The 24,172-nt window shown below is 36.5% G+C and overlaps 1 protein-coding gene across 1 annotated transcript in view; it reads left to right on the plus strand.

The window, feature by feature from the left end:
* PDS5B (PDS5, regulator of cohesion maintenance, homolog B (S. cerevisiae)) overlaps positions 1–24,172 on the plus strand; it is a 75,325-nt gene that overhangs the window by 12,016 nt on the left and 39,137 nt on the right. The window contains exons 4-15 of the mRNA XM_008942478.1: positions 5,726–5,841; positions 7,552–7,646; positions 9,577–9,722; positions 10,612–10,763; positions 11,656–11,769; positions 13,276–13,357; positions 18,237–18,285; positions 19,919–20,058; positions 20,136–20,251; positions 22,016–22,121; positions 23,307–23,467; positions 23,931–24,054. Of these exons, the coding sequence (XP_008940726.1) occupies positions 5,726–5,841; positions 7,552–7,646; positions 9,577–9,722; positions 10,612–10,763; positions 11,656–11,769; positions 13,276–13,357; positions 18,237–18,285; positions 19,919–20,058; positions 20,136–20,251; positions 22,016–22,121; positions 23,307–23,467; positions 23,931–24,054 (1,401 nt within the window). The remainder of the gene's footprint in view (positions 1–5,725; positions 5,842–7,551; positions 7,647–9,576; positions 9,723–10,611; positions 10,764–11,655; positions 11,770–13,275; positions 13,358–18,236; positions 18,286–19,918; positions 20,059–20,135; positions 20,252–22,015; positions 22,122–23,306; positions 23,468–23,930; positions 24,055–24,172) is intronic.

Here is a 24,172-nt window from a genome sequence, read left to right on the forward strand (position 1 = left end):
GGAGAAGTATTTCTGTGCTGCCTGCCTCTGGTTTTGTGCACACATCCCTCCTGTGATTCCTCCATTTTCTTGTGTTTGGCACTGATGGGCTTTTTTTTATTATACTTTATCCCAAGGAGAGTAGGTGCCAGAGGTCTGTCATACCAGCTACCTTGCTCTTATCTTAACATCATTCATTTTTGGAGCTTAGTGGGCTGATACTACTACCACCAAGCATCATCAGACAGTAACATATTTGGATGGCATTGACAGAGTTGTCTTGTAAGTCTTTTGGTGACAGATCATCTTTAGATAACGCGTTGCCTTTTGGACAAAGGGGAAAACTGAGCTGAATTGTCTACATGTATAGATGACTTTTCAGGAATTTTAAGGGCATGCTGTGGAACTGTTGCACATTTTTCTGGGATAATGTGGAGGAGTGGTGCTGTTGGTAGACACGCTGTGCTATCAAGGCTTCTGGACTCTTTCTTGAGTCTGGCCCGTCTAAGTTGTGTGACAGACACATAATCACCATTACCAGATGCTAGTCGAGGTTATCTCTATGCCATTTGCTGTCCTCTTCGTCAGTTCTGCATCAGAGAGCTTAAAAGCATGTCTTGGGTATGGAGTAAGTGGCATATTTCAGTTTCACGTAGGACTTGGAAAACAGGGTCTGGTAACTCACTGGGTCATATTGCTGAAGAAATTTTCTAATGCAGATTCATAGATAGAATACAGTGTATGGTGTTACAGTGCCCACGCTGGAAAAACTAGCACTCTGTCTTGGAATGCATGCTTCAGTAATGCTGGTGAGCATTACCTCTTCTTGCTTAGGTAGGTCTCTTTGCTTTCTTTTTCTAAGGATTGTGTGGCTCTTGTGGTGGACAACAAATGATTTATGGAATGACGTAAAATTCACATGATATGGCAGAAATTTGGTCTCAGTCCTGCTTTGTTGGAAGCTGTTGAAGTTTCACCAGTATGCCATTGTTGGCAGTTGATGTGGCCAGTGTCTCCAACTACTGACTACTCAGACTAATCATCTGCAAAGAAGTAACTTGGCTTAGTGGGAGGTCGTGTCCAGCCTTCTCCCATCAGTGTGCTTGGCTTGTGGTCCATCTGTATTCTGCCTGGGCTTAGGAGAACCACCAGGTTCTGTCTGAGAACAGATTGAAATCTCTGAAGTCTGTTGAATGTACTCCTGTTTCATGACTGCAGGGGCTGCCATGCTGCCTTCCACAGTTACAGTGAAGGGGGAAATAAAGAAAAAAAAAAAGTGCTTTTGGTCTTGTTTGTTCCAAGTTTGAGGACATTCTCCTTTTCTTGGGTGATGCTGAAACCTTTCAGTATTCTTGACTTGCTCTTTCAGGTTTGGTCACATCTTTCATCCTGACCTTAAGGTATTCAGTCTCGCAGCATGGGTGCTGGGTGCTTGGTGCTTCTCTGATAGTGATCCTGTTTCTCTAACTGATTCTTCACTAGTGCTATATTATGTGCATGACCTAGAAATTCTGTGTAGCGTCTTATTTCTTTGCTTCTAAACATTTTGTAGCGTGATTTGAAAATTAAGTGGCAGTGCTTTCCCCTCAATGATGACATGAGCTTCACTGAGTGATCTCCACTGCCTTCCAATTGATTGAGCTGTCTTGTTCTCAGCCTCTGTGGCTAGCAGGAGTTTGAGGTCATGAACGTGTGTGTGTCTGTGACTTGTTACCTGACAGGTTCCAAATCTCTTGCCCTCCATCTCTCTGAATTTCTTTTACACTCTGTGGCAGGAAGCCTCTTGATTTATCTTTATGGGATCAAGGTCTTATGAAGTTCTAGACTGTCTCTTTGATTATGGGAGAAATCCAAGGACTTTCATGTCAGTGACCAAATAAAATTTTGACCATTATGGAGTGGTGAAGAAACTGTTAGTGTGGAACCTGGGACAGAGCTTTGGTGCCTCAGTAAGCTGCTGTGCATATTTACTATTTTCAATCTAAACAATGTGGCCACCTAGTGTTCAAGCATCTTGCCACTTTGGTACAACCAGTGGCTGTACAGTTTGGTCTCAATGCCAGGTAACTTTAAGTACTGTGAGAATTGTACACATTGACTTGGATGAAGAATGAAGGTTGCTGGCATAACTGATATGTGCAGCTTTTGTGTGCTTTGTTCCCCCAGTTGCTTTTTCTGCCTTATCTATCCCAAGAATCTTCTAAGTATGTTTGAAGAGAATTGACATGCAGTCAGGTGTGCGCTGTGCCATGTCAGGTACCGAGCAGAAGTGGCCAAACTAGTTAGTTACCCTTTTGGGTCTGGCTGGGATGGAGTTAATTTTCTCTGTAGCAGCCTGTGTGGTACTGTACCTCATGCTTGTGGCTGAAACAGTGTTGATGGCACACCAATGTTGCAGAATGTTGCTTGCACAGGTAAAGCTCCCTCCTGGTGTGAGGAGGCTGAGGTGGGGCATGATGTTGAGACAGGACACGTGCTCAGTAATAAAAGCTCAGGGAAAGGAGGAGGAAGGGAGGGATGTTTATGTTCATGATGTTTGCCTTCCCAAACAAGCACCATGCATGCTGAGACCCTGCTTTCCAGGAACTGGTGGGACATCTGCCTGCCAATGGGAAGTAGTGAATGAATTCTACTTCTTGCTTTACTCGTGCACACAGCTTTCTCTTTCAAAACACCTTGATCCATGAGCCTTTTAACCTTTCTTCTATTTTTCTCCTTCCCCTCTCTGTACAGGAGAGGCTAGTGAGTGAGAGGCAGGGTGGGTGTTTGGCTTTTGGCTGAGTCAACCCACTGCAGCTTTACAGACTTTTGCAAAGAAGCAGCTCATATGTTCCCATGTGGCACAAAAAGGAGTATTGTTAAACTCTAACACTCTGTGAGAGCTGTGTGAAGTCATGGTTGTTTCTTACTGGTAATTATTTTTCAACTTAGTTTTGGGAAGAGTCTGAGGGATTAGCAGAAGATTGGGCACTGAAATTCATTGAACTTAAGGTCTTCTCTGTGGGTCAGTTGTTTGTGCCTGACCCTGCCATTTTAAGGTGGTGAGTTTAGAGATCCAGCATGGACACAGAAGAACTATTGGTGTGGGAGAGAACAGAGGTAAGAAATTATTCTTGTGCAGGTCAGCTTGCCAAGGAGACTCATATCCCTTCATTCAAGTTTCACATCTGAATTTTCGGAATTTGTGTTACTGAAAATGAACACCCTTTTAATGTTCAGGAGAATGAAACACTCATGAATAAAGCATTTAGGAAATAAGCATAATGGGGTTTAGGTCTTTATTTTACCATCTTACTAAGCCAATAAGATGTAATGAATAAAATCAGTAAAATGTTGACTTCTATTATTGTAGAGCTGCCTTTCTTCCTGGCTATGGCACTTAAAATTTTTGGCAAGTTTCAGGTCATGAATCCATTTCTATACCAAGATCACCTCCAGATCCTTAGTGCTGCCTAGTTTTTTGGGCTTGGTAGTGATAACAATTTAACCAAATTCAGCTTTTGTTAGTGACAGACCCCAATACCTAGCAGCACAGAAGCTGCCTGTGTTTTGGGAGCACGTGTGGGGAACTGAAGATATCAGTGTGCACTGTTAATTTTTATTTATCCATTGTAACGGAGGACTATTAAGCATAAATAGTGCTGGATCATAGCTAAGAAAAGAGGTGGAGGACATGACTCTTCAAGTACACTGTCTCATAGAGTGGAGAAGGATTAAGATTTTTTTCAGGGTTCAGGATACTAATTTTTGTTCCCTCAGGTAAAGAAGTAGAAATTAAATTAGAATAAAGGAGAGATGGTGTAGCAGTGATATATTCATTTATTAAGAAGTACAGGTTGATTTTTATTACCTTTAGGAGCTTATGTAAGAATGTTTCAAGGACACCAACATCTAGGCACAAATTTAGAACATATCTCATACATAATCACAAATATTCATTGTTTCTACAAACAGCATAGAAATACGAGTGGGTTGTCTTATAATTGGATTACTTGCTAATACAGTGAAAGCTTCTCCTGTGGCTAAATCATTAAGAATATTTTAGTTGATTTTTAAAAAGTGCCTTGTTTCTTTTTTCTATATTTCTGGCTGTGTGGTTAAGTACTTGAATGTTTTGTGCACTCCTGATGCCTCCACCACCCTCCCTCTCCACCCTCTGGGGAGTCTTGCTCTGGGGCTGTGTTGGTTACCTAGTGAAATTCACAGATGATTAATACTTCAAATGTGTTGTTGCTGTGAGCAGGAGCAGATTAGATGTGAGTAATGCAGATCGGACTAGTATAGACTACCAAAAAAAATTAAAATTCTTAACCAAGAGGGCACAATAAGAATTTGAAGTGTAATGGCCACTTACAAGCTCAAACCCATCAAGAAAAAAGATAAACTATTGCATAATAAGAGGAGTAGGTTGTAGATGGCTTTCAGTAATGTCAGTCTGAATTTTAATTGGAAAAATCAGTCAAATGCAGGCAAATGTGTTCATGGATTTACTATTAATGCTGCTAATACTTAATACTGAAGTGTATTCAGAAGAATTATAGTCTTCAGTAATGTAGTAATATATCAGTGTTAGAGATTTCTTCATCCTTGACTTCTCTTGCTCTGTTACTTTAAGGATTTTACAAGTGCTTTTGCTGTTCTTAGCTGAATTAAAACAACATACTGGCAAAGTTCTCAGCCCATTTATGGTACTGAGTCAGATAGGAGAGCTAGTTGGAGAGGAGAGTTGGTCTTTAAGACCAGTGTCATGTTAGAGAACTCCAATAACTACATTGTGCCCTTAGTTCTTGTTCACATGCAAAAGGTGATGATCAGCTACTTAATGTCCAAGGTGGTAGAAGAGAACAGCATTTTAAACCGGTTTTATTACCAGAAAAAAAAAAAGAGAATGAGTGAATAAGACCTAGTTAATCTCAAATAATTTTAGCTACTTCCTTTTCAAAGAAGTGTTGCAGCCAGTTGTTCATGTCTTTTTCCTTAATGAACAAGAGAAAAGAAATTGGTGAAGAGTAAATCTCTGCTAATTGCACAAACGTTTCTGAAGCGTGTTTTAAACTTCAAATGCTGTGTGTTGGATTAAACAAGTGTTATGCAAACCAATGATAGTGAAAAATATATACTGGAGAAGATCTGGTCTTATCTCTTCTAGTGCTCATTTTAAATATGAAAGAAATGTATCTGTTCTAACTCAGCATTTTTAGATGTAGGGTTAAATCCAGTACCAGATGATGTGCCTCTCAGACCTTGGGTACTTAATGGGATGGTCTCTGAAAACTGTTTTTCTGAAGACTGTCTTTTCAACTAAATGTTTGTAATTAAACACTATTCTGGAGAACTTTTAGATGCAGACAAATACAGGATGAATTTTGTGGGCGTTGTGTTGTGCTTGAATTTACGTAAGCTCATACAGGCATGTACCAGATGTCCTAACATAGTTGGTAACCTGTAAATGAAGACTCAAAAAGATATATGTATCTGTATATTTTTCACTAGGCTTTGTTCACAGTGTTTTTGTCTCTACAGTGTTTTTCATATTCACTGCCTTTGTTATTTTGTCCTCTCCCAATAATATTTTTTTGGTCTTGAGGTATACTTCTTTGTTCATAAAAGTCTATCAATCTGTGTTATGATGTTTCTAGAGGTGTGTAAATGCATTGTTGTAAAAGCTGCACAAAACTTTTTTTGGCTTTGTGTGTTGGCTTTTTGGGTTCTGGTTTTTTAATTAAAAAAAATGTTAATTTTCCAGAGCAATGATAATGAAGAACGTCTGCAGGTTGTAAAACTTCTGGCAAAAATGTTTGGGGCGAAGGATTCGGAGTTGGCATCTCAAAACAAGCCACTTTGGCAGTGCTACCTGGGGAGGTATGAGCTGGTTTAGTTCCCTTCCCGGGGGGGCGGGGGGGGGAAATGTTCACTGAAGTATAAATAAATGTGGGTTGGGTTTTTTTGTAAATGGTACAGCTGAGTGTGAGTTCCCTCTTGCTGCTTTATCTGAAAGTTGACAGATAGTGCTGAAGAGATTATTTTACTTACAGTTCCTGCATCTGTGATTCTGCAGAATGAGCAATTACAAATCATCCCTATTTAGTTCATGGGGTTTTTTTGCAGCTATCTTTATTGTCATTATCAAGAAAAAGGAATAGTTTCATTTCTTCACAGATGAAACTATTAAATGTTTTCTAAAACAACATCAAATGACATTTGCAGTATCATGTGCCATTAGAACTGGTTTTGAGGTTATATACAGTATTTGTATGGTGGTTTCAATTTTTAGTGGTAGGAATGCTTTAAAAGAGGTATGTAGTATACACAGTGCTGCAAACACACTTAGTCTTTTGTTTTTTAAATATTCTGCCAGTTTGAAATGGAAAATACAGCTGGAGCTTATAATCAGGGGAAACTTAAGTATGGCTACTGTGACAAAACTGGTTTTGATTCAAGTAAATCAAGAGGAATTTTTGAGGATAAATTCTGTAAGTTGTTACAAATGTGGTAGTTTGTAGTTCAGCACTCAATTGTATAAAAAATGGAGTCCTCAAAGAAATGCTACTTTTGAAAGTATGGGAAACTTAAGTGGGGGAAGGCCTTTTGCTTGAAAGTATGTAACTATTTAAAACATGGCTTGTTATCAAAAATACCAGATCTAATTGGACTCAAAGAAAAATGCTTCATTGTGTTACTATGTGAAGCAGTGTGAGTATATGCAGTCTGTTGTTCAAAATTATTGTTCTCAACCAATTATAAATCACATACTTTTATTTCCTTTTTTCAAGGATTTTAACTAAGTTATAAGAACTATGTTATTTGAGGAACCATTCTTAAAATATCTTGATTTTGAAAATATACCTATTTTTTACTAAAACAGATGTTCCTTAAAATGTCTTTATTTAATAAACATTTTGACACCAATAATGTTCTAAAATTTGGTTTTAATTTGTTTAAAACCAAGTATTTTGAGGGTAGCTTGAAAATGCATTTAATTTTTCAAAGTTTGTTTGTTACTCATTACATCAATGATTTCATTATAGAATGACTTATGTCAAAATTAAACATGAGAAAATAGTAGTTTTGAAACATCAAACCTAATTCAGCCTCTCAAAAGGGAAGCTTACAGATGTTGAAGTGATCGTCTCAGAATAAATTTGTGCTAGTCTAGATGCCCACTTGTTTGCTCTCTATCATACAGTTGAAAGGGGGAGTGAATATCAGTCTTAAAAACTTCTAGTTGCTGATATATGATTCATGGTTCATTATGTGAAGCAGAAAAAGTAGTTACAATATGTCAGACTTCTTTCTAATAAAGAGTTGTTGGTTCCCTGGAAGTCTTTCCTGTGTGCCAGGAGAGGGTCTTTCTCTTGTTCAGAACATGAATTAATAAATGTTTGTAGGTATTTTTCCCTTAAGTTAAAGGCAGTCTACTTAATGTTGTAAAATTAGAGATGTTTTATGCATAAAAACATGGGAAGCATAAAAATAACTTCAGAGGGTTTTGAGATTGTGTAGAAATAAACTAATTGCTTTGCTAGAAATAGTATTTTTGTTGTTGTAATGCACTGTCTTATTTCTAAACAGGTTCAATGATATCCACGTACCTATTCGTCTTGAATGTGTGAAGTTTGCAAGTCACTGCCTTATGAACCATCCAGACCTAGCAAAAGACTTAACAGGTACCAGATTTATTAATTAGGGTGCAGAGTGCAGACTTCAGATCCGTAAAGGTGAAATTTGTAAATATTATACAGCCACTGTCTAAAACATGAAAACAGTCTGGGTAATTGTGACCACAGCCACTGGTTCCTGCCCCTTCAGGCCAGATGCAGCCTGTAACTTGAGGGCTCTGTAGGATGAAGGCTACTGGCATAGATGGAAGTGCATAGGTAGATTTGTTGCTCCCAGTGTCTTAATGAAAAAAAGTAATTAAAGAGAATGGGTTGGTTTTGGCTTTTTCCCTTTGAAATGTATACGGAGACTGTATCTTCCCCAATCAATAAACTCCTATTTCTTCTAGTTTTTTAGAAGTGATATCTTTGTTTGCTCTAAGGAAGGAATTTAAAGGCTAAGTGTGTGGAATTGCTCTCCTGCTTGCTGGGCATTTGTCAGGTTGGATACAAATACAGTCAGGCTAGTGTTGTCCCTTGGTTACTGGTATGGTTAAGCCAACTTAAAGGAAAAAAAGATGTTCCTGGACCTTTCCTTAATGGAATAGTAAAGATACTTCCTCTTTGATTATCAGAATTGTATTTTCAAGGATTTTTTTTTTTTGTTTCTTTTTTACAATGCAGAAGGACTTTGTGCCCCCTCTAATGGTGTCCTCTGGGAAATGTTATTTTGCTTGCCCCTCCTCTTTCTACCCACAGCACTTATTGAAGTAAAATTGTTGAAAAATTTCTTTGACTTGCTGGTGTTTGAGACCAGAATTGTTTTGTGCAGTGGCATCGTTCTTTGTTTTGGTTTATGTGTTCCAGTGGAACAAAACTGTTATTAAAATGAGTCGTCTTTGGATTTCAAATCTAATAACCTCCATAAGTGCAACGCTTTATTTCTTGGTGTACTCTTTTGACTTGTGCTGATTACCAGAAATGTTAATGGCCAGGATTTCAGATGAGACTTGAAAATTTTCACTGGTCATTGAACAGTAATGACAGAACGGTAACCTCTGGTTATTTCAGTTAGAGTAAACTTTGAGTTTTCAATGTTTCTTAATGTTCTCAATGTTTCACTGGTGTATGCTATGTACAGTGCTCTTAATAACTTTTGTGAGCTTTTACCTACCTATTTGTGCTTCTAAATGAACCTACAACACACACTTCTAAAAAGATAAATTAACTTCACTGTTTTATTTGCCAGCTTTCTAAAATGACAATAGGTAGCTAACGTTTGACACTGAGGCAGAAGTAGAATAAGATTATTGATGCTATCACTTAAGTAGCAGTGGGCCCAAATAGTCTAGAAAAAAATAGTTTAAGATGAATAAGCTGGGATGTGTCCAAACAAGCATTATAGCTTGGTCAAAGAGCATGCTTTTCAAGTATGTCTCTTGATTTGTCCCTGCTTACAATGCTTACGTGGCTCACACTGGAGTGTTCCTGGAGCTTGTCAACTAGATTCCCGGTGGATAAAACAGAAGTTGTGATCAGGAGTGCAGCTAATGTGCTCCAGCAGCCAAAGGGGATTGAGTCTGCAGGAAGAGAGTAGCCTCTAGCATGAAGTAAGACTTTAAAATGTGTATAGTGTGGCTATCAAGTTCTTAGCACTCTCTGTTGTACTCTACAGATCCAGTTCTGTTTGGCTATAGTAGCTGCTAATGAAAACATAGTCTAAAAATAAAAATGTAAACCCGTAACTCTTATTTCTATAATGCCAGAAGTATAAATATTAGATGTTCTAAGCAAATGAAGTTTTACTGACATTCCAGTTGACTTTAGAGAAGACTATGGGTTTCTTCCTGTTGATTCTCAAAATGTAGAAAATCATGTTTTCTGCTTCTGTCAGTTGAGTGCTGTCTAGGAAAGAAAGCAGCTGAAGTTGTATACTTAGGGTGAAATCCTTCTCTATGAAATACTATGCTGTGATTCTACTTGTTCTGATTTTTCCCAGAATATCTTAAAGTAAGGTCACATGATCCTGAAGAGGCCATAAGACATGATGTCATAGTATCCATAGTTACTGCTGCTAAGAAAGATCTTTTGCTTGTCAATGATCACCTGCTTAATTTTGTCAGAGAACGAACGTTGGACAAGCGGGTAAGACATAACTAGTACTAAGAATGGTTGTGCTACACTTCTAGACTGTAATTCAGCTTTTAAAAAGCAGCTCTTATAAATGCTGAACTAATTTTAAAATGACCAATGAAAGCCAATATAGTGAAGAAAAATTTTTTGAAGCCGTCTATTTAATGAGGCATCTTTTACCCCTGGCTGGGATGCTGCACTTTTCATGGTGCTGTATTTTTATTTAAGGTTTTTATTTAAGGTAGTATGATCAAAACAACAACAACAAAAAAAGCTGAAGTGCAGCAGTGCTGCTCCAATTGTCTGGTTTTAGTGAAATTTTTAAGTAAAATGAGACCTTTTGTAAAACATTATGAATTTTTTCATAAGAAATTTTGCAAGCAGGTTTCAAAATGTTTTGTAGATTACTGATGAAAAATAAACTGTCATCAGAGGTGTAGCTAGTTTACCTGCTTTTAATTAAATGATCTATTGGAAGACTCTAAATTGATGTAGTAGCTCTCAAATGAAAATGGTCTTGAAATTTAGGTTAGCTATATTTCATTATTTGGTAACATTTATGAGATTTACTGCTTATGTTGAAGCATGGTAAACAACCACAAGGCTGTTGATGGCAGACTTAAAAAATTATCACCTGATTATTTTCACTTAGTGGCATGCTTCTCCCTGTGGCACCTGTAATAAAATAATAAATATTCAGTATAGTAGATTTAGTATAGTAGATACGTTGCGATACGTGTCCTGATGAGTAAGTGGTGCACTTAGAACTCAATATAACTTTTTTTTTAAAGGAAATTAGTTTACTTTGGTGTAGAGTAGAAAATACCTGCCAGAAAATTCTGCAGTCTTTTCAGTTTTGAGTTATGAACTGCTAAACTGGGTACTGTTTCTTTTTCTCAAGTGGAGAGTGAGGAAGGAAGCTATGATGGGACTTGCACAGATATACAAGAAATATTCATTACAATCAGAAGCAGGAAAAGAAGCAGCAAAACAGATATCATGGATCAAAGATAAACTTCTGCATATATATTATCAAAACAGTATTGATGACCGGTAAGTCAGCCATGAAAGTTAAGGGATTCTGTGCATATTTGTTTTTCCTTTGTGCTCAAGTGCTGACAAGGAGGAGACTTATGATCCTGTATATTTTGATTCTGTGCATGTATGACTTTTTTACCTATTTACTCCATTGACCTCAATTTGCAAAAGTCGTGGACCTTTTTGGTCCAGTCTTAAATGGTATTTAAGATGGCACTGTAGTTGGTTAGTTGTCCTTTTATTTTTTATCCTCAGTCTTGCCTAGGTAACTGGCAAACCCAAACCTTTCTCTTGTTCTCTTTCAAAGTAAGGAGCTTCCATGTTGTAGCAGAGGCTTTTAATAATTCCCTTTTGAGTGTATCCACAAAAAAAGATGATGATATGAGAGAAACTGAGCTTTTGGGGAAGGGGCAAGCAAGCGGTGGAGGGGGACTCAGCTCCTAGTATCTAAATTCTCCTTTTGGGCTTCATGATAATGTGTGATATAATCAACAAGATCTTTTTTTTTTTTTTGGCCCATTAATTTGCGTCAGTTCATTAATTTACCAATGCTGATCCATAATGGAACTCACTGATGACATCTCTGTGCTGATTGAGACATACATCTCTAAAATCCTTTGGTTCCTGTTTAGATTAATACACCTGATTTTGATACTGTTATCTCTTAAATGTCCTGCTGCTAAAATTAACATTACAGCTTCTCTAATGATCTATTTTTGTTTAGTCTATGTTGAGTTATATTGGTAGCTAATTAGCTCGACCTTTAAGTTTGTGAATATCCCCGTCTTAACATGCAACAACTGATCACTAGATGCATCTGAGAATTTTTTATTACTATTTTAGCAATTCAAGGTCACTTTTTTCCTTTGCCACTTAGATTTTTTTTTTTTTTCATCCTGTGTTTCAGATTACTTGTTGAACGGATCTTTGCTCAGTATATGGTCCCTCACAACTTGGAAACGAACGAACGAATGAAATGTTTGTATTACCTTTATGCAACACTGGATTCAAATGCTGTGAAGTATGTATATTTGACTTCTTGCAAAATAAATTTTAAGAAACATACTGTTATAAATACTAAATTGTTACAAGTAGCCTAGCCAGTGACAAAAGTAATTTACGAACTATCCTAAAACAGAATGTAGCAATAGTATCTGTTTTTCAAGTGAGATTTAAAAATAACAAACCTGAAACCCAAGCAAACCAAACCCCAACACAATAGAATGTTTTCTAACAAGGTGTGGTACCTTCTAACCAGAAACAGTTAAAAAAAAGTAGTGTCAAAGATGTAGAAAGCAACTTGAAGGTATGTCAGTGCTTTTTATGTCTGTAAAGAGATAGCATAGATAGTAGTGTTGACCAGCCCTAGATCTTATCTGACAACTTATGAATGAATATACTCCTCATTTCAGCAGCCAGGATGACTTAAGGGTAGAAAGGAACTACTTTTTTAGCTGTCCTCCTTTAACATGCATTTTTTGTTGTAATTATGTTATGTGCCTTCTCCAGCTTAAAATGTGTATGTATACATGAGTTTGACTAACATTTGCTGCTGTAATAGTCAATTTGATTGAATTTAGTTAGCTTTACTTTGTTTCGTAGTACTCAGTCACTTGAAAAATCAAGCACAGACCTTTTTTTTTTTTTCCTCACAAGGAAGACTACAGAAACATTTGTATATGAAAGAATGGCTTAAAAAACCCCAAAGCCTTTAAATACTACAGAAATCCATGTTTGAATCTCCTGCATTTCTTGTACTACCTGTGTAAAGGTATTACAACTGTAACAAAAAATTAAGAGTAGTATATTAAAAAGTTACTGTTCTAGTATTTCTTAGTGTAGGCTAACTTACAGAATGGATTATTTTCAGTACTTGTTATTTCAGGCAACAACTTCTGAATTCTGCAGTTTTCATATGCAGGAGTAGTTACTTGGGTTGTAAGTGTGTAAGCAGTACTTCCTTGTCTTGGTCAGTTGTGGATTCAGGAAGATTTTAAATGAAGCTGTGACTCTTTTTCTATTTATATGGGTTATTTTCCTGTGGAAGTGTGCTAATATTCAATTTTGTTGGCTAACTCTAATTCATCTCTTACTAGTCTGATCATACCCGCTTTTCACAGTTTATTCATCTAACAGCTGCTTTTCGTGTGCAAGGAAAGCATTGTTTTGGTGATAAAAATCTTAATTATCTTCTCTAGCCTGCTTCTTGGAACCTTTTTAGAAGAACGATTTAAGGCTTGTACAGATGAGTTCTTGATGGGCCAGACATCAGTTACTTCCTACTTGTTTTTAAAGCAGTGTAGTTAAGCTTCTGATATGGAATTTGTTTTGAAATCTCACTTTGTTCGAGTCTAATATGGCCAATTAATTTTTCCATATCATGCCATTAGGAAATATCTAATCTTCCCTTACACAGCAAAGCAAGTTCAGGTGATAAGCACATCTGAGAATTTAAAAGCTCTTTTTGGACAACTGTGTTACTTATTGAACAGATGATTTTGACAACTCTTTTTTTTTTTTTTTTTAGAGCATTGAATGAAATGTGGAAGTGTCAAAATCTGCTACGGCATCAAGTAAAGGATTTAGTTGACCTAATAAAACAACCCAAAGTGAGTTCAATTTATCTTTATACCACAGTGAATATGCAGTTTTACTTAATACACTATTTTTATTTCAATTTGTTTGACTATCTCAAGCATTTTTATTAATGACAGAGGAAAATATTGTGAAAGTTAATTGATACAGCATTAGATTACACTTGCAGTAGGAAATGTACATACATTTTCTTAGGAAAACTGAAGAAGGGGTGTTACAGAAATTTTTAAAGAGATTTTGCACGTCATTTGATACTGAAATATTTCTCCCAGTGTGTGTTACATCTTGCCAGGATTGTTCTGGCTTTTGAAAGTGGGGGAAACTGCATGTTTTTGACTGTCAAATGGAGTAAGTAGGGTCTCTAGTACTTTCTCTTAACTTCTTATGCATGATTAGCAACATTTAAGAAGTCGGATTTTTTTTTTTATCCCTACAGATTACTTCTCTCTCTTCCTTCTTGAAAACTCCTCAAATGTTACATTGGGGATATCAGGCTAGAACTGAATTCTTTGTTTACAGGTTTGCTTAGAGGGGGAAAAAAAAAAAAATAAACAAATTTTACTGAGTGTCAATTATATTCTCATAAAATAAAATTTAGATTTATTTTAGTTACATGTATGTGCACACTAATGGTTGGAAGGGGGAGGAATAAGTGTGTAACTATGTGGTTGGGTTATCTGTGTATCTGCTTAGAAATGCTACTGTCTTGCACCCAGGGAAAGGCTTACCAAATCAAAATGCATCCTGCACTGTCGCAGTCCTGACTGCAGTGAAAGTCATAATTCTGACTTGGCCCATTTAAAACAAACTGTAATGTTTAAAATTCTAAGTGCAGCAATTACTAGTACAACAATACTGCACTGCATTTCAGTGACTGTATTGATATATTTTTCATGTACTGTTTTATGTTCTTTGGTATAGTTTAAATACATTTATGCATTTAGCACCTCAGTTTCTGCATTTCAGTTGAAAGTGAAATTTCAGTTTTTCTCCTCAGGGGCATGTAATGAAAGTTCCTTTTCAATTGTAAAATATCAGATACGATATGGAATTAAACAGTGTAGGTTTTTATAAATGCCAGTGGAAGCACTGTACTCAGAACAGTGTATGCTGTTGACATGTTTGCTTTTGTCCACATGGCTTTCATATCTTTGGCTATGAAGTGCTCATTCTCCACACTTGATCATTCTTTTGACTAATAGGACTGCATGGGAGAATTTCAGAGGTTTGTGGTAGTCTGAGATGCTGTTCACAGACAACAGTATGGTTTTGAGTCGGATTTTTACTTAATTTAGTTTATTACCAATTAACATACACTTTTAGTTATTCTGGTATTGAAAAATAAAAGCAAACAAACCCTTGCAGAAGCAGCCTTCAGCTCCCTGTCAGGTGCCTCTCTTCCCTGCGCCATGGTCTCCAGGCGCCCCACTGCGTGCTGTGCTCCATCGCTCTGGCGAGGTGATGGCAGCACAGGAGCTGGGAGTCAGGGCACGGTGGTTCCTTTCCTTTTGCTGCTCCCCACTTCCTACCCACTGCTCTAGCATTGGTTCCTTCACCAGCTGCAGTCTCTTTAGACTCATCCTTTCTCCAGTGTCTCTTCTCTTAAATATATTTCGCAGAGGCACCATAGGCTCTTCTGGCTGAAGTTCTGGTGGGTGATGGGGTAGTCTGTTGGTTGTGTGGGTGGCTGGAAGTGGCTTTGACTGGCATGGGGCAGTCCCTGACCACCTGCTGTGCAGACCACCCCAGCAGCCTGTTGCTACCTCAAACCCTGCCTGTTATGCCCAATGCAGATGTTTAGCTATTTTTACCAAAATGTCTATTTTTGTGATGCTCCTCTTGTGGTTTGTTTGGGTTTTTTTCTCCCCCAAATCAATAATTAATTCAAATAATGAAAGCACTCTGTTCAAGAAAAGAGTGCATTTTCATTATCATCAACTGAAGGGACATACAGTCCAAGGCAGTAATAATCTTGAGACAAATACCTAGTAGCTATTCAGACCTGTAGAAACTTTCTTTTGGGACACAAAACTGAAATGAACTATAACCTTTTAGAATACGTTTTGGTGTTACCAGACATGCCTTTTCACTTTGGCCTGACTTCTTCACTTAGTCATTATAGCTCGATTGTTGATTTGTTCTCCTGTAGATGTCCCTGTGGCAAGTGTAGGCGTAGTGGGAACTCTCAGAGGTGAAGAAGGGTAGGACAAGAAGCACTGTACAGAAGTTGCCATAAGGAAACTTTGATTAGGTAGTAAGGAAAAAAAAATTGCAATCAGGGTGATCAAATATGGGAACAGGCAGCTTGGAGAGCTTGTGACATCTTCATCCTTGTAAATGGTTAAAATGCAACTAGATGAGGCCTGGAGCAAAACCTGATCTAAGTTGGCCCTGCTTTGAGTTGGCAGTTCAACCATGTGACCTATAGTTACCACTTCCAAGCTTCATTATTCTGTGTTTATAAGACTTTGAACTACTTTCCAGTCTGCTGTTTTTCTTATCTTGTAAAATCTTTTCACTATTTAGTGAAACTCTTCAAGCATTCCCCTTTTTACTCTTGTCAGGCTTTCCATATTGTAAAGCACTATTTGTAGGACTGCAAATGTTTTAGGAAACTTTCTATTTCTGTTGATTATAATTTCTTCTAATATGAGACAGAACAGTCGTCCAACTTGCCTATAAGATGAGTTACATTTCACAGAAGAGCAAAAGTTACATTTCTGAAGAGCAAAAGCATAAATCACAGCTCCTCTTGTCTCCTACAGCAATGTTATGCAGTTAAATAAAGTACATAAACTTGCCTGTTCACCTGTGGAAAAGTAGACGAATGCTGGTCTGTCTGTGTTAAAGTATGAGATTCATTTGCTGCAGATGCTTCCATACTATAAATGCAAGATAATGTAGATAAAGTGCCATGGTAGGTCTTCTGAAAAGAAATATTTCTTGACCTTCTTCAATCTGTTATTATTCAGAGGTGTTATACTACTGGAAGTTAAAAGAATATGTCTTACTTGGGCTATTTAATTTTTGACTGAATGATTAGTAGTTTGTGCTCAACTTAAGGTCTCTTTTAATGGATGCTTTAGCCACCATAAGAAGACCAAGCCAATCAAAATCAAAGAAACACAACAGCACAGTTTTGATATTTTTCATCTCAGTTGCAGGAGGTGTGAATATGGAGTTTCTGTAACTGTTGACATCATTATTTGACTCCTATAAACCAGATGTGCTTTCTGGGCGGGTTTGTTCCTTTTTTTTTTTGGTTTGTTTGCTTCGTGTCTGAACATAGCTGTTCAGCTGTGTGAGTTAAAAGCCCTGACAGTGACAGCGTTTTTCTGGCACTAAAAAGTAGTGGGAAGTTCTGCAGAAATACTTAATGGCTAGACATATGTGCCAAGTGTCCATGTCATAAGATAGAGAGGATGTTCACAAAAGACATTGCTTGTCTTAATCTGCTATATTTTTGTTATACTCTGATCTTTCCATAGTTGCCACTATTCTCAAACACTGCCATATTTCCCACAAATTTGTTAACTTCTTTTTTTTTTTTTTGTGACAAAAAACCTGTGCAAACATGTTAGTACACAAAATCCTGTTTTCTTCTTAGTCCCTAGTCAGCTGTAGAACAGAAATTTGCTCTGAAAAGTTGAAGGATACTCCTGGAAATATCGACACTTCCATGTTTTAGCCAAGGTTACTGTAAGAAATCGTAATTTTGTTATCCCCAAAGTTGATGTGGCTTGTTTGAACCTTATTTGGGGTCCCTATGTGTATAAAGAAATTAAATGTACCTGGACAAGACTTTGACCTCTGTCTTGAAGCTTTTATGAGAAAAGTGTCTTGCAACACTACCTCTTAGTGGTTCTTTTGTGACATGAACCAGATGAGGAGACCCACAGTAGGTCTTCATTTGCCTTGAGTACTTGGGTAAGAAGAGCTCTTCTGAGGTGAGCCTTCTTTCCAAGCTGCTTTGAAGGTAGGTGAATACTGCTTTGTTGTGTGTGTGTGTGTGTGTATATATATATATATCTATCCTTGTAGGTGATAGGTTGCAGAAACATTACTTGTTAGAAAATATGATCTCATAAAGAGAATGTACTTCCTCAGTGTAGTATTGCCTGGCTGTGTAATTTGTTGTGTTCTTTTTTCCTCTTCCATTTACTCAATGTCAGAACTAATTCCTAAGGTGAACTTTGCTTGTGGAATTTGAAATTCTGTACCAGAAGAAATACTGGCAAAAGGAAAATAAATGAGATTGAAAGTCTGTTTTGTGTAATTTATTTTACTTGTAAGGTGCTGTTGGATGACATATTTCACTGAAATCTAATCTTCACAGGTATCCTGAAATGGAGCTGTGTGTTAATTTTTTCTGTTGCTGTCCCTGATTGTTACTTGAAGCTGCTATAGTCTGCCTTCCCTCTTCAGCTGAACAGGGTGGCAATTGTCTTGTAAATAACTTGCTGTCTTCTTTACAATAAGGTGGGAACTACTACCAAAACTACTTAGACTCAATATCTGGACAGGATAGTGTGAATTTAATGCTCTCTGTTAGTTTTATAATTAAAAACAAAGAAGGTTTAGATGGAAAACAGTTACAGAAATAACCCATTTTTGCTGTTCATTATGTTACATAGTAGATTGAAAAGTAATAAAAATACTTTATGTAAGCATATGTGAGAGTGTGATACTGTAGGTATGTCCTAACTTTTACTTCTTGCAACTGTCTTTGACTTTGCAGCAGTGGTGGTGATTTCTAACACACACTTAGAAAATGTTAGAAAATGGATGTTAACTTGTTGATAAAACATTATGGAATTTTGCTCACTCGGTATTCAAGCAGAAATATATAATGTAAAATTTTTACTTAATCCATTTTTCTTTTGTGACTTGCAGACAGATGCCAGCAGTAAAGCTATATTCTCAAAAGTGATGGTTATAACAAGTAAGTCAGTCAAAGTATTTGCAGTGTCTAAAAATTACAGTTGAACTACATTGTTTTCCTGCTTTAGAAATCATTTGAGATAAGCTTGTAAAAATAGTTTTGTAACATATACAACTTACAACAAATTGTGATAAATATGATGTGACAATATGCTTTAAAGAATTAAGAAAACTGTAGGCAGAATTTATTACCATAAAAAGGTAATTTTTAAATTACATAAAAAGCCTCTAGTCATTAAGCTTATCACATGACAGTTTGGCTGCATCTACTGTGGACCAATTCAAAACCTAGATGATCTGAGGTGTTAGTGTCTGCTTTAGCGTTTTTAACTGGTGTTAACTAACCTGCTAAACTATCTGCTAACTTACTTGTCTGGGTGGTGTTGGTATTGTTAAGTGCTCTTGGAAGAATGCAAAAGAGTTTGGGTTTCAGTAGCGGGATAGGCACTGTGGAAACCAAAGAACTTCTATGTAATCTGAGCTCCTGGCAAAGAAAAGAGGAAAAAAAAAAAAAAAAAAAAAAAAACACCAAAAAAAAACCACACCCAAAAAAAACCACACCCAAAATCTAACCGAACCCAAAACCCACCCCTCCAACAAAAAAACAACCCATCAACCCCAAAGCAACAGGTCTTGTTTTCCCCCAGCCCACCATGCCAATAGCATTAAAATCACTATGAAGAAAAACTTGCTTTACAATTCTGAAATTTTGGTAGTAAATCAACCTTTTTCTAAAAACCTGCCAAATGTACCGGCAAAAAAAAAAGGCTACTTCAGGCTATGTACATTATTTGAAAAAGTGAATCTTGCTACTTGTTGGCCATGTTCCAGATCCTTTTTTTTCTTTTGTTTGCAATATAAAAGTTGATCAGTTTATAAGTTTTCTGATTATTTTAGGTTTGTTGCATTAAAAGAAAAAAAGCCAAAACACCAAACCAAACCCACAAAATACCCAAACAAACCAACCCTCCTCACCTCTCCTTCCCCCGGCAAAAAAAAAAACCAAACAACAAAAAAATTTGCCAAGACTTAGAACTTGTTTTGAATTATCCTGTAGTCTTATACCATTTTCTGTCAACCTTGCTGAACACCTACTGTACCAAACCCAGGAACATTCTTAAACAGTATTCTAATACTTTGACAATAAATTGACTTGCTATAATATAAAATGTAAATGTGAAATGAATATGTAGTTTAAGAAAGGGATCTTCAAAGCTTTTTTTTTTTTGAAATGTTGCAAGCTGTTGTAAAACTTATGTTTAGTGAAGGCGTAATTAAGCCAACATACCCTTTTGATGTTTTTCACACTTGTGATACCCAGTGATCTATATATACAGGGTATAATTTTTCTGTGGAGCATATGCTTTGCATCTGAGGTCAACTTCAGCTGTTAGAATTATTAACAAGAACAACTTGACTTGCTGAAAAATGAGTGTGAAGGGTGATAAATTTTTAGAAATCAATGTTCTCATAAATATGTCTGCACAGATCTGTTTCCCTTCCTCTGCTGCCCCCTCCCCATTTGGTTGACTTAAGCATACATAGAAACTTTCTGGCGTGACCTTTCAAACTTGTGTAATTTACAATACTGCTATGTATTAAAATAGTTATTTCTTTATTTTTCTTATTTAAAGGAAACCTTCCTGATCCAGGGAAAGCTCAAGATTTCATGAAGAAATTTACACAGGTTCTAGAAGATGATGAAAAAATAAGAAGTCAGTTAGAAATGCTTGTTAGCCCAACATGTTCTTGCAAACAGGCTGAAGGATGTGTGGTAAGAGTTGGTTTTGAAATATATGAATCTTTTTGGAACTGAATTAATTCTAAATTTAATTGAAACTTATATTGCAGAGGGAAATAACAAAGAAGTTGGGCAATCCAAAACAACCAACAAATCCTTTCTTGGAAATGATAAAGTTTCTTCTGGAGAGAATTGCTCCTGTGCACATTGATACTGAATCCATCAGGTACTTTTGTGTGTGTTGTTGGCTACAGATCACATTGGTGATCAATTGGTATTTCTTACTTCACCTTTAAGCACAAGCAGTAATGGATTTGATGAGTGCAGTTTAAGGCCTTATGACTTGCAGTATTTTTTTCTGTTTCTTCTTGCTGAGGGTTTTTGGGTCTGTTTCTGTGTGTGAATGTGGCTACATTCTGAGTGATTGAATTGTTATTCAGCACAACCGGGAGAACTGTCAGTAAGATTTGATCTGTTATTGATGGATGAACTTTGGTTTGTGACTGACTGACTTATTGTAAAAATTTTCTTTTTCTGTGGCTGTTCACTGAAACTTTCCACCAAGAATATTAGCTCATAGTGACATAGTAATTTAACTGAGGAAGTAAATATGATGATGATGAGGAGGCATCAAGACTTCGAGGAAGAGTAAGCCAGTGAAGTTTTAGGAGTGGAAAAAAAGTAATTGCTGAAATGACTATTTAACAGCTGTATTTGAGACCTGTGGCACCTTATTAGAGACAACTAGTTCTAAATACTGGTAAATTCTTACCTGTTAATTGCAAGTATAGTAATTGACCTTTTTAAAGTACTTGAGCTTTTCAGTTTCTGCCTGTCACGTATACAGGATAATGGAGTCATTCAAATTTCATTTAATTCTGTTTCTGATCTTGTATTAAGTACAATGTGTAGCTGGATTATTACTTTAAATTTGCTTCTGTGAAAGTGAAAATTGTTTTCAATATAAAATATGTATTTAATGTAATATGCTCATATGGCACTAAGTTGTAATATTTATTTCACAATCTACCTACAGACTTGACTGTCATACAGTAATGCAAGAAAAAAAAAAGTAGTAAACCCCATGTATTTTCAGTTTTGCCCCAGAGTAGGTTCTCTCTCATCTTTGTAAGATTTCACTGAACTTTTGCCTCATTTTTGAGATTCAGACTGTTTGGGATTTTCTAATAGATGGTAATTTTTGTCCAAATAGGGACAGAAAAAAAATCCTGGAAGTCGGACTAGGAGGAATCTCCCTTGGTTTTGTTTGTTTGCTTTTAATTTATTTTTGCTGGGGGTTTGTTTTGAGTTGGGAAGTTGTTTGGGGTTTTTTTCCTAGAACTATAATTTACAGGATTTGTTGAAGGACTATTCTGAGCAATGTTCTTGTAAGGGAAGTTGCCTGTGCCACTCATTTAATAGGATGGTTTAGACAATCACCAGTTCCTTTCCTAGGGTACAGTGTAAGAAAAAAAACCCGAGCGTTACTCTCAAGGTGAAATATGCAGCAGACAGATCTTCTAAATTTTTCATCAACCCTTAGCACAGCTGTTTGTTTTTTTTTTTTTCTGTTGTGGTTATAGACTAAACATTGTAAAGAGTTATTTTCCATCAATTATTAAGAATTCATAGCAGCTAGCAACATTAAAATAATTATTACCTGAATGTGTTGCTTGTAATGCTTAAATTACAAGCTGTTCTTTTGGTCATACTACCAAAGTAAAAATATATATGTAATATATAAGAACTATATTATATATAGTTCTTAATTTGTGATGGATAAACATTTTTGAACATAATGCTTCATAAGCCCTGCTTTAGGTAGGGTAGGAGGGCAATCAGATCGTGTATATAGTTGATATACTTGTTTTATATTGGCTTATATTTTATATTTTAAATAAGTTCCATTAGTAAGACTACAACTTACAAAAGTGGTCATACGCAGTAGAATTGCAGTAAATACAAGACCATGTTTTGTTTTCCTCTTCAGTGCCCTTATCAAGCAAGTAAACAAGTCTATAGATGGAACAGCTGATGATGAAGATGAGGGTGTACCTACTGACCAGGCAATCAGGGCAGGTCTTGAATTGCTTAAGGCAAGTATACTCATGGTGATCTGTGAGAGGTGAAATTTTCTGAAGCAACTGTGTTTAAATAAATTTTTAATTAGCACTCAGTGTCTTTAGTCACAACCGTGTGGTGACTATCTGGAAGAATACTGGTTTGCTTCTTGTTCTCTATGCTCATCTTATGTGACACATAAGGTTATTTTATAAATAATTTGGAAGTTTTTCTAGTAGTCAAAAGTAGTTGCTTGTGTGACAGCAGCCGAGTTTTGATTATCAGACTGTGAATTCAGTGGTTTGTGAATATGGTTATACTACAACTGTAGTAATTGATGTATCCACAATGAAGAGGAGAGGATGGTAACTTAGTGAAAAGAGAAAACTATGTGAAGGACTTCCTAGATCTTGAGGATTGTTTCTTGGCCACAGGTCAGAGTATTATGTGGAGAGAGGCTAATAATTAACAAGCACTTAAAATTAAGAGAAGAAGTTAAACTTTCAGGGAGAACCAAATGAGGATTTTTAAATTTCATTTTATTTTTTTAACATGGGAGGACTGTCATACTTGAAAACAGTCCAAGAATCCGAAGGAGAGGTACAGGATATAGTAAGCTGCTGTGGAAAGCTTGTGGGACTAGAGGCCCTATTGAGCATGTCTCTACTACCATTTTAGAACTAAGAACTTCACTTCAGAGCACAACAAATTCTTCTACTTAGCAAACAAGCATGAAGTCTGGACATGCACAAGCTGGATTTCTCTTGCAGAAACAAAATTGAGATGAGCTTCAGAAAAACATACTGGTTTGCATTGGCTAAAGTGGGTTCAGCCTGTCCAGAAACACTCTGAAGTAAAACCCCTGAAATGTGAATGTTTCTTCTTTAGCATCAGTTGTGTTTCTCTGAAGACCTGCTTTGGTTGTTTCCCAGTACTTGCTAATGTAGATGTAGCCACTGAGAAGTACGTGCTCACAATAATAGGAGAAATTGAGACTGGAGAAATAAGTTTAAACTGATGAGATGGTGTATGAAGACAGAAATTTAAGAGGTACTAAAAAAAAAAAAAAAATCAGAAAAAGAGAATGTGGCTCATGTTACAACAGCATGCAGAGCATTATAAATATCCCAGTATGGCAGCGGAAAATTACTCTTGATGGAATGTTCTCCATAAGTGGACCTTTAAAAAATATTAACATGGTTTTCATCTTATTTTGGCAGGTTCTTTCATTTACGCACCCTATCTCATTTCATTCAGCTGAAACTTTTGAGTCTCTCCTGGCTTGCTTGAAAATGGACGATGAAAAAGTGGCAGAAGCGGCATTACAAATTTTCAAAAACACAGGAAGTAAAATTGAAGAAGACTTTCCTCATATACGGTCGTAAGTCGTGTATCTGATGCTACTGGAGTAGTGTTCTTCTCATTTTGGAGGTTCTCATTCTTTATTTGCATGCTATTAGCCTGCATTCTTTTGGCAGGAAGTATTACTTCAGGTGAAACAGGTGTGAGATTTTGAATGACTTTAAAATGCAGTGCTTTTTGAAGGATGGAAGAGAAATTAATATCTCCAAAGTAGTGACAGCTGATATGTCATCAGTACTACTATAACTTTTATCACTGCCCTTCAAAATTTAATGGGGATGTGTAGACAAGAATATTTCCAAAAGAGAATTTAATAACTTGTACATATAAAATGTTTGTTTTATCGCAGGATATCAACAAAAACCAGGCTTTTTACGTGCAAGCCATGTCAATAAGCCTTTTCTTCTTTTTTTGGAAGAAATGGCCCAAACTGGGACTTAGCTCTTTTTTTCTTTGTTTTTTTCTTGTTTTTCTTTTTTTAGTGCTTTGCTTCCAGTGTTGCATCATAAAGCTAAAAAGGGACCCCCTCGTCAAGCCAAGTATGCTATTCACTGCATCCATGCAATATTTTCCAGCAAGGAAACACAATTTGCACAGATATTTGAGGTAAAATTGAAATATTTAAGTTAATTTTTATTACTCTTTCATAGTGCATATGTAACCTAAGGGATGTAGTGGCAGTTTACATGGCTAGTTGTATCAAATTTAGAAAAGATATTTTCCC

This window comes from Merops nubicus, unplaced genomic scaffold (assembly GCF_000691845.1).
Source record: "Merops nubicus isolate BGI_N331 unplaced genomic scaffold, ASM69184v1 scaffold46, whole genome shotgun sequence".
NCBI lineage: Eukaryota > Metazoa > Chordata > Aves > Coraciiformes > Meropidae > Merops > Merops nubicus.